This window comes from Pyxicephalus adspersus, chromosome Z, assembly GCF_032062135.1.
Source record: "Pyxicephalus adspersus chromosome Z, UCB_Pads_2.0, whole genome shotgun sequence".
NCBI classification, from domain to species: Eukaryota; Metazoa; Chordata; class Amphibia; order Anura; family Pyxicephalidae; genus Pyxicephalus; species Pyxicephalus adspersus.
The window spans coordinates 86,452,540-86,463,368 of record NC_092871.1 but is presented as its reverse complement, the minus strand read 5'-3'; the positions used below and the strand labels follow the sequence as shown (position 1 = coordinate 86,463,368).

The window sequence follows — 10,829 nt, the reverse complement described above, 5'->3', positions numbered from 1 at the left end:
TGCCTAGGCACAGGAAGTCACCTGATATAGAGCTATGAGGGTACAGATGAGGAGTGCCTAGGCACAGGACAGGAATGCCTAGGCACAGGAAGTCACCTGATATAGAGCTATGAGGGTACAGATGAGGAGTGCCTAGGCACATGAAGTCACCTGATTTACAGATATGAGGACATAGGAGTGCCTAGGCACAGGAAGTCACCTGATATAGTACTCCTCATCTTCCATTCTGATTGGCCTTTCACAAACCTTGCAGAATATTCCTCATTGCTGAGCATGCTGACACATTTTATTGATTTTATTTTACTGGCAATGCTGATTGTTTGCTCCAGCCACAGATCAGCACCAGGAAATCTCTGCAGGCCAATCCTCCGGCATTTCATCAGAAATCTGATTATATTATAACCAATCCCCATGTGATGGCTGCTCACAGTGCTGGAATGTTGTGATGGGGTTGTTTTCACCTCAACTATGAACTAATAAGAAATGTTCTTTCTAAAGCTGATGTGTTGTGCGGGGTCAGGGGAGGGGGGGGGGGGTAAAATATGTCTATGCTGGCCAATGGGCATCAGGAATGCCCTCCTAGCCCTGTGCACCTTGATATCCAGCACACCTGGTCAGACACGCCCCCTTCTTCTTTACTACTACAGGTCTGTGCCAGGGCACTGGTGATGAGGGGTGTGGCTGGTGATTTGTAGGTGTGGCTGTGATGAGGGGTGTGGCCGTTACTCAGCTCTGCTAGCACAGAGCACCACAGGTGAGGGCGGGAATTTAAAGGTATAACTGTATTTTAGGATTTTTCTAAGCAATAATTAGATAAATCTCATATAATGCTGATATCCTGACCCATACCTTATATTTGGCAGAATCCAAAGAAAATGCAGGAATGGGCCAGTGAGGCAACCAAACCACCCCTCCCACAGGACAATAACTGTGATATTAGGATTTTGTTTAGGGGGCTTATTAGCCTCCACCTATAGCTAAGACTTACCTCCGGGGTATGTCCGTATTATATTGCAGCACAGCAGTAAAGAGTTTCCAGTTGGTGACAACCGTGGACCGTGCCTGTGTAAAGCGTGCTGAAATGTCCACTTGTAGTCTCCATCAGAAGCCTATAGGGTGTCAGCGCAGGGGCACAATGTTGTCACCCTATACCTGGATGCCTGAACCAAGACTTTCATGGCAGGATCACCAATGCAAGCTGCAGATTTAAAAAACTTGGCAATGCCATTACCATGTGTGGGGTCACCTCCTGTGTATATTGCTTCAGATATATATAATTGTGTCACCCTATAACAGGGGGTGCCTGAGCCAAGACTTTCATGGCAGGATCACCAGGGATAGTTTAAATGAAAGCTGCAGATTTATTTAACCTGTGTACATTGGTTCTTATATAGATTGTATATTGTGACAATTGGTGTCACCCACACACAGATAGCTGCAGCCTTGACCAATTACCTCCCAACTCATTAAATCAGCATTGCGTTATCAGAGCTCCTCCATTCCCAAATACTCCACACCCTGGGCTCATGACAAGTTTCATGGCTGACACTCTCCCTGTTCTATTGTACGCCGGTGCTCATATCACCCTATCATTGGGCACCACATCCCTCGTCGCACCCTCTGTGTAACTGGATGGCACTGCGTCACCGGGACAGTGCCGGGCCGGAACCAGCACGGTGACTCCTTACTATTCATAACATTGGCAACAAATCCAACATTTATTGGCTGGGTGACAACCCAAATCCAAGTGAGGAGTGATCAGCCTGCTTGTTTATGATTGCGATGCTGAGGATTACCCAGAGGTTGTTTTATACTCAGCACTTTACCTGAAACTCCATCAGTTTGTTCTGTGTAATAATACACATGACATATTTATAACTCAGGTGATGGGCACTCGTCAGATGATTCTCGCCCGATAAAGATCGATCGCACTTATCTCGGGCGAGAATCTGACATGTGAACAGCGGTCATCAGACATCGTTCATGGTTTGGCCCTGACGACTCCATGAGCAACCAATAGAGAATGATAAAAAAGTCAATAGAGGCGAGCACAGCGGGGTGCCGCTTACTCATTCTCCCCTTTCCGTCTGCATAGAACAGAATGGGGCTGTATATTCATCACTCATTCATTCATCGTTCACTCTTTTGCCCCTGAAAAGATGATTTCTTGCAACCAAAATTAAATGTGTGTGCGCTGCCTAAGATGACCACCGACCTATCCAATCTGTTATATTTGTTGGAGATCAGTAGAAATTCTTGTGACTTCATAATTCTATGGAAATATCTATTGAACTATCAAAGTATATAAATAGTATTGTTATTATGAACCTTTATAAATCACCAACATATGATGCCGCGATGTACAATATAGAAAGGTTGCAGATGATAAACCTGCGTAATAGACAAGTACAATGACACAGGAGGAGCAGAGGATCCTGACCCACAGAGCTTACAATCTAAACATAGTGTATGTTAGTCCTGGCATTACACAGGATTATGAAAGCTCTCCAAGGCTGGAGAGGATACACCTTTATCAGTGAAGCTGAGTGATCCAGCAAACCTGGAATAGATTTCCTAAATCATTTGCTGTTTGATAGCAAATGTTTTGGATCCTGGACCAGATTCATTCCAGGTTTGCTGGATCACCCAGCTTCACTGATAAAAGTGTATCCTCTCCAGCCTTGGAGAGCTTTGATAAATCAAACCTATTAAATCAGAACTAAACCCAAGAGATACTCACCTATCGCCGTTCTGTCACAAGCGCTCCATCTTCTCTCTTCTTCTTGTCCAATCTTCAGCCATCCTGGCCAGGCGCTGAGGACATAGCGCCCACATAGGCACAGGGGAGTTCATTCAGAATGGCCTGGAATGGCCCTGACACCCAACATTGTGCATAAGCAGCTCAGCAGATTTTGGCAGCTGGGACAGTGATCAGCCAGGTGAGACGCATTATTATAGAAAGAGACAGGTGATGCCCCTTCTATAATAAAGCCCAACCTGGTGCAATATTAGTTCCAATTGAAGGGCAGAGACCACAAAAACCAAAAAAATGTTTCTTTTCTATATAATTTGGTTGTATTATAATGATAAGGAGAACATCCTCTGCTGACAATATTATAAATGATATTGTAGGTTTAATGAGAAGTAAAGATGAGAATCAGAGATTAGTGCAGACATTGCGATTTATTTCTGTATCTGATCATGGGGGAATATTATTATTATTATTTTCTTGTATTATATAAAAATCAATATATCTGTAAAGAATATACACATCACATGTTTATGGTCAGTGGGACCCCCCCCCAGGCTCCTTGTGTTGGATGCCCAGTCCTTCCTGCCCTTTGCCCTCTTCTCTGTGTGCAGTGGGCAGTCAGTAGGAATGGGGGCAAAGTCCAAGCTGTTAATAGACTGTTAATATGTACTAAACATTCTCCAACCTCCCCCCCCATCCAATCATCCACCTCACCCATCTATTGTCCATTCTAATCCTGCAAACACACAGCCAGATAAGGAAGCATTGACCGGACCCTGACAATAAACCTTCTGCACCACACGTACCACCACACCTCCGAATGGGGGGGCACCACTGGATCATATGTACTACCCAGGGATATCATCAAATACCAACCAGACCCCAAATACTGGGCACCCCAATCACTGCAATGGCAAAGAAACTTCAACACATTCATGTTATTCCAAATATTATTTTGCATCAATCTGCAGCTTTTATTGTAATAATCCCCGATGATCCTGCCATGAAGGTCCTTGTTCCAGTTATGAAGTGACAACTCTCTGACCCTGTCCCCCAAATGTCCTCCTTTATTGTCACCCTGAATTCCACCAAAAACTACACGTGGCCTCTTCAATACATATGACACATGTGTGGCCCATTGTTGTCACCATGTGGAATATTATGCAGCCATAAAATGCAAGTAAAGGGTTGCAGAGATCAGCGGCACTGCAATAGGAGAGAGCTAAAAAGGATTTATTATACAAAAATGTCCATTATTTATGATGCACAAAGCAAACCAAATGATTGGCTGCCATCCTTGCCTTACCCTTTGTAAGCTGTAGTATTGGTAACATGGTGGCACCCAATGGAGGAATAATCACCTCCAGGGCAGACTGGCACGGAGTAACTGGCAGGCGGGGTTCTTTAGATTTGGCATCAGTTTCTGGAAACATTTCCAATAGAAAAGACTTTATGGCTCATAGAATATTCATTCCTCAGGAGTGAATCATTTCATGGAGTAATCAATGTGGAATCAAAATACTGGAAAGTACAAACTTCTGAGCCAAGTGCACATGGGAGGTGAAAATGTATTTATGTATAGGGTGCTGGGGATATAAATACCCTAAAGGGAGAGCAGCCATTGGGTGAGACCCGATGGGAGATTGGCTGCCATTCTGGCCTCACCATTTGTGAGTGGCAACATGGTGGCACCCAAAGGAGAAAATAATCTCCCGTAGGGCAGACGCCAGGATGGGAGATACCTGGGTGGTGTCCTATCAACTCGTGGTACCCCAGGAATCCACTGACCAATGAATCTGCTGCCTGTGAAACCTGCGCCCCCCTCTGGCACACATGGGCAATATTCTTCCTGCAACATTTATTGGGCGTTACAATTTGCCAAACCATAAAAGTCAATAGGAAAGCACTGCAAATGTATTCACAACACTTCCAATGCATTTGGCTCACATTTGCTTATCATTCAATCTAGAGAGCTCTAGAAACTGTTGTTTAAACCTGGCCCAAACCCAATGGCATCAGTACATCGGAGGGGTTCTGGTCCCCAAAACACCAGAACGAGACCTAAGAAGTATTTGTATATTTGGGGCATGGTGGCTAAGTAGAAGCTCTCTAGCCTTACAGCATTGGGGACCCTGGTTTAAAAATTGGCCAGGTCGCTATCTGCATGGAGTTTGTATGGTCTCCCTGTGTTTTGTAGGTTTCCTCTATGTAATCCAGTTTTCTCCCACAAATTTCTGTTGGGGTAATTAGCATCCCCTAAAATTTGACTTGAGACTATGGCAGGAGTGTGAGCTCCTCTGAGGACACTGCCTGGACACATGAACAGCGTTATGGAATATGTTGGTGCTATTGTATATTCATTGTACTCTGTATGGAGTTACGCCCCTATGACTTCCTTTATTAGGATGAAGAATTTGATGAATGTGAGTCATTTTTCAGAGGAATAAATGATGCAATTTACACATTGCGATGGTTGGGCTCTTACTCGCCTTTATGGAGGTGATTGCTGTGCTGAGTAAGGCAATGGCAGGATCTAATCAGATGTTGTGGTGGAATCAGCAATCAGTGGAGTTGGGTGTCTGTCTGATATTGATTGGCGAACACACAAGTCACGCCTCTTTGTTGTTTTTACTGAGTACACACAGATGAGATAACCCAATGTACCCCTCAGAATGGATTAATTAACAGCCAGGGGTATAAAGGTCCAGGGCATAAATGCAGAGTCAGGACCAGAGCAAGCCAACATTTGCTTGTACCCTTGCAGTGTGCGATACCCCAAGGGCACCTGTCTGCCCAGGTCTTCTTCTCCATTGAAGCCCCACAATTCAGGTAAGATTCTTGGAAGTTCCTTGGATGTTCTTCTGGAGGGATTATGGCTGCCACATTCACCCAGCATGTGATTTGTATTGAATTGCTAAAATGAATTTGTTACGCCAACCAGTGTCACGGGCACTTGGCGTCGGTGCCAACTCCTTCGTCCGACATCCGCTCTGGGATCTAAAGCCAAGTCACTGTCATCCCCCCCATCCAATGGAAGAGGGGGGAATGACCACCATAGCACTGAGGCAGCAAACAGAAGGACGGATGGAGGGAGCTGCTTAGAATATGACTCCCTTGTCCCATCAGGGGAAAAAGACGCATTGTGAGTGTCCGGTGGGCGGAAGTCTGAGCAGAGTGAATGGTACGTGTTACCGAGAGCGAGAAAGGAGCCATTGTGTAGGGTCAATGTGACAGGGGGAGAGGGAGAAAATGTGACAGCCAGTGAGGGACACAGAGATCCAAGTGTGCAGAGAGAACACAATGAATGTCTGAAGGTGAGAGACCGCTGGCAGGAAAGGGAAGGAATGTGAGAGGTGACCAGGACTTCCCAAACCAAGGAGACGCCAACATCTGGAAGCCACTGAGATACCTACTGTGGAGCAAGTGAAGGGGGCAACTCCCCATCAGCGCCAGGTATGGGGGCAATCACACATTAGGAGAAGGGGTCGTAAAGGGGTCATTGTCACCCCAAGCTACTTTCACATGATGTCCCATCAGCACCAGGTATGGGGGCAATCAGACATTAGGAGAAGGGGTCATAAAGGGGTCATTGTCACCTACTTTCACATGATGTTCCATCAGCTCCAGGTATGGGGCAATCTGACCATGGGAGAGGGGGCAGAGAGGGGGATCTTCTAGATGTAGCTTGGGGTAAAAACTCCTCATCACCAGGTATGACGGCAATCAGACATTCGAGAAAGGGGTCAGATAGGGGGCATCATCTGAGAGTAGCTTGGGGTAACAACTCTTATTTAACACCAGTTATGGCGGCAATCAGACCTTAGTAGAGGGAGCAGAGGGGCATCTGAGGATAGCTTTGGGGAATAATTCCACTTCAGGACCAAATATGGGGGCAATTGGACCTTGGAGAAGGGGGGTCAGAGAGAGGGCATCTTCTGACAGTAGATTGGAGTAATAATTCCTTTTTAGGACCTGGTGCAGGGGCAATCAGACAGAGGGATTTTCTAGATGTAGCTTGGGCTAAAAACTCCTCATCACCAGGTATGGGGGCAATCAGACATTAGAGAAAGGGGACAGAGAGGGGGCATCTTCTGGATGTAGCTTGGGGTAACAACTCCTCATTAGCACCAGTTATGGGGGCAATCAAACCCTAGAAGAGGGGGGAGAGGTGCCTTTCTGGGAGTAGCTTGGGGTAACAACTCCCCTTCTGGACCTAGTACTAGGGCACTGAGCCTCCAACCCTACGGAGGTATAATTGCAGAAGAGAATAGCTTGGGGTAATAACTCCTCATCAGTACCAGGTATGGGGTAATTAGACAATAGGAGAGTGGTCAGAGTGGGGGCATCTGATTGTAGCTTGGGGTAACAACTCCTATTCAGGACCTGGTACTGGGGCACTGAGCCTCTAACCCTAAGGAGGTGGGGTTGGGGAGGAAAGTAGCTTGGGGTAACAACCTCCCCCAGGACCATATATTGGGGCAAATTGCTTTCATGATTTGTTCCTATTTTCATATACTGGTAGATGGAAAGTTTCTGGATGACATTTAGTTTGCTCTGCTTAAAACAATTCTTTGTTGTCACCGATTTCCCTCCCTGGTCCCCGCTTAGTGCTGTTGATCCCCCCCACTTCCTGTGCCCCAGGGCTGGCATTTCTCCTGTGGAGTATCCTGACGGTGACAACCCGGGGTCATAGCTTAGTATTTGCCCCCTTGTATTCTCCATTGGAATTCAGTGTAACAACGCACAATTGTGAGAGCGTTGTCACCGTATAACAGGAAGTGCTTGGAGAGGGACCCTCATGGCGGAGTTGAATAATAGGGGTGGATGATGATTTATAGGGTGACACCATCACACAAGTTTGTGTGAGATTTTGCTGCGGTGGAGTCCCCATTGTGACGCGGCTTCTGGGTGACATTTCACATGAATTGCAGCAAACCTGCGATTCTTCATTCCATGCGGTCTGCGTAGTGGAGGGAGGGGGGAGGGGGCAGATTTCAATGTATTTGTAGTGAAAAGACAGAAAGTGACGGGCAATGTGCTAATATGACACACGGGTTAATCACAGGGCAGAGAGCGGGCAAAGGATGCCGAATTCTGCTCTCTGGAATGTGGTTAGGGGGCGAGGAAGCCACGCTACCAATATTCTATAATCAGTCTGCCGGGTCGGAGACAAGGCTGCAGCCAACAATAATTAAGGAGGTAAGTTGTCACCAATCCATGTGGCAGCCGATCCACGGAGGGCTCCCGGCTTCTGGGTGTTTTATTATTGGGATGTGAATGTTATTTTGTATAATCACCTGATGAGACTGGGGGATGGAAATGGTGCTGTGACCTGTGATATGCTGCGCTCTGGTATAGGGTGGTGAGATGCTGCTGTGTAGCCAGGCATCAGAGATTTCGGTGGTTGGAATCTTTATTGTTGGATTTATGTCGGGGGGGAAGGGGGGTATATTTGGGTGTTTATATTGCTGCCACCTTCTGGGTATTTTTTATTTTCTCATTTGTAATGTGAAGTTTCCTTTTAAATATTTTTCTTACTTTAATTGTGATTTATTTTATATTCTGAAATATTTTAAAATTAGTCTAGGGAGGGGGGGGGGCATGGTCCAGGGGTCCAGGACGGGTGGGGGGAGCTTCTGTACCCCTTGAGGGGCAATTTAAGCACCACTGTACCTCTGTAAACCACCAAAAAAATCCAAATGGAAGGAGATCTCATTGTTATAAATGACCGGGCTCATTCACCAACAACTAATGACAATAGTGACACAGATTGGTCTTTGGTTGGGTGATTGGATGGTTTGTTGGGTAATTGGTTGTTGGGTAATTGGTTTGTTGAGTAATTAATTAATTGGTTGGTTTGGTGATTGGTTGGTTGGATGATTGGTGGGTTTGTCGAGTGATTGATTGCTTGGTTCTGGGGTTGGTTGGGGGATTGATTGGGTGATTGGTCGGTTAGTTGGGTGATTGGTTGCTTGGGTAAATACTTGCTTGGTTGGGTGATTGGTTGGTTGGTTTGTCGGGTGATTGTTTGCTTGGGTGATTGATTGGTTTGTCGAGTGATTGGTTGGTTGGGAGATTGATTGGTTGGTTAATTGGGTGATTGGTTGGTTAGTTGGGTGATTAGTTGGATAGGTGATTGGTTGGTTGGTTTGTTGGGTGATTGTGTGATTGGTTGGGTTTTTGGGTGATTGGTTAGTTAGGTGATTGGTCTGTTGGTTGGGTGATTGGTTGGTAATTTCATTGGGTGATTGGTTGGTTAGTTGGGTGATTGGTTGGTTGACACTCTGTAGGACTCAGTGGGGCTCAGTGTCACACACCAGATAACCCCACATGGTATATGTTCAGAGTACGGGGAACACGTGGTCACTGCCCCAATCCCAGGCCATAATGTGCCCCATATTGTTGGGGGCCCTAAAGAACAGAAGACCTGAAAGGTCAGCCCACCAATGATTGAGTTTAGTACCTTCCAGAGTCGGGGGGCTGCACACATTTGGAGGTGTTGTGTCCACATGAAATGATTTTGTTGCTGTTTCTGTTGGTGTCCCCAATATTTCCCGACACAGTTGTCTCATTTTGTCTTTTTCCTTTCCCCGCAGCTGATCCACCATGAATTGGGCCGGATTATACGCCATTCTGAGTGGCGTGAACCGCCATTCCACGGGCATTGGCCGCATTTGGCTGTCGGTGGTCTTCATCTTCCGTATCATGGTCCTGGTTGTGGCAGCCGAGAGCGTTTGGGGCGATGAGAAGTCGTCATTCACCTGCAACACCCAACAGCCCGGATGTAACAGCGTCTGCTACGACCATTTCTTCCCCATCTCTCACATCCGTCTGTGGGCCCTACAGCTGATCATCGTGTCCACGCCAGCCCTTCTTGTGGCCATGCACGTGGCCCACCTCCAGCACCAGGAGAAGAGACTCCTACGAATGTCCGGCCACGATGACCCCAAAGAGCTGGCGGATGTGAAGAAGCAGAAGATCCGAATCTCAGGCACCCTGTGGTGGACCTACACGTTGAGCGTCCTCTTCAGGATCATCTTCGAGGTGGCCTTCATGTATCTCTTCTACCACATCTACCCCGGTTATGCCATGATCCGATTGGTCAAGTGCTCCGAGTACCCCTGCCCCAACACCGTGGACTGTTTTGTGTCTCGTCCCACAGAGAAGACCATCTTCACCATCTTCATGTTGGCCACCTCGGGTATCTGCATCGTCCTAAACGTTTCTGAGCTCTTCTTCCTCATCGGGAAGGCTTGTACCCGCAAGAGACACCGACACGAAGATTCCTACCGGGGCCACGAACATCGGCAGAACGAGATGAACACCCTGCTTTCCGTGGACAGTCTCAAAAAGGCTCCAGGAGGCCAAGAGAAAGGAGAACATTGTGCCACCTCCTAAACCCGGGGACACCACCCCGACTACTAAGATGGGGGGATCGCGGTCATACAGTGGTGGACTGGAGGGCAAACTGTGGACTAGCTAATGACTGAGGGACAGGCACATGACTAATTAACATGGCAATATTTGCACAAGAAGCGATGACGCCCCCTACTGGTCATCATTATAATGGCGGGGGTTTAAGGTTCCCTTGTGCTCCGCCCTTTTGGCCCCTTTATGGTCTGTAGTGTCTGCCAGTTGTGGGCGGGACCACCATTCACAGGTGCTTCGTGCAGTATTTTTTGGTAACAGGGGGGGGGGGGGGAGCGGGAGGGGGAGTATTTGTGTGACTGGGCAGGTGCCATTTTTTTTCTGCAGGGAGGGGACATACTGGAGGGATTTGAGGGGATTTGGGGGGGATTTGTACCGTTCTGATGTTTTAATATTGATGATGTGATTTGAAATGCAAAATAAATCTTTAAAACCTCCTGTCCGTTTGTGACCCTGTTCACTGACACCAAAACCCTAAAAAGCCAAAAACACCCATTCATGCCAAAAAATCATTCAGTGTTTTTTAAGCTGCCCCTGTACAGCAGAGCTTAGATTGACCGGGGGGCTGGGAACCAATCATGTGCACTGACAAAGAAAATGCTGATAGGAGGGAGAGAGCAGAAGGATGACCTTACCAGTCTGCTGCTAC

The 10,829-nt window shown here is 46.9% G+C and overlaps 1 protein-coding gene across 5 annotated transcripts; it reads left to right on the top strand.

The window, feature by feature from the left end:
• The first annotated feature begins 5,424 nt into the window (after window positions 1–5,424).
• Window positions 5,425–10,442, top strand: GJB1 (gap junction protein beta 1). Of its 5 annotated transcripts, none has more exons than XM_072430497.1 (2): window positions 5,425–5,581; window positions 9,349–10,442. In XM_072430497.1, the coding sequence occupies exon 2, from the start codon at window positions 9,359–9,361 to the stop codon at window positions 10,148–10,150; it is 792 nt and encodes a 263-aa protein (XP_072286598.1). In that variant the 5' UTR covers window positions 5,425–5,581; window positions 9,349–9,358; the 3' UTR covers window positions 10,151–10,442. The 5 variants fall into 5 exon arrangements, with proteins under 5 accessions (XP_072286598.1, XP_072286600.1, XP_072286599.1 ...); XM_072430499.1 differs by lacking the exon at window positions 5,425–5,581 and adding an exon at window positions 5,752–5,894; XM_072430498.1 differs by lacking the exon at window positions 5,425–5,581 and adding an exon at window positions 5,777–5,933.
• Window positions 10,443–10,829: the final 387 nt, after the last annotated feature.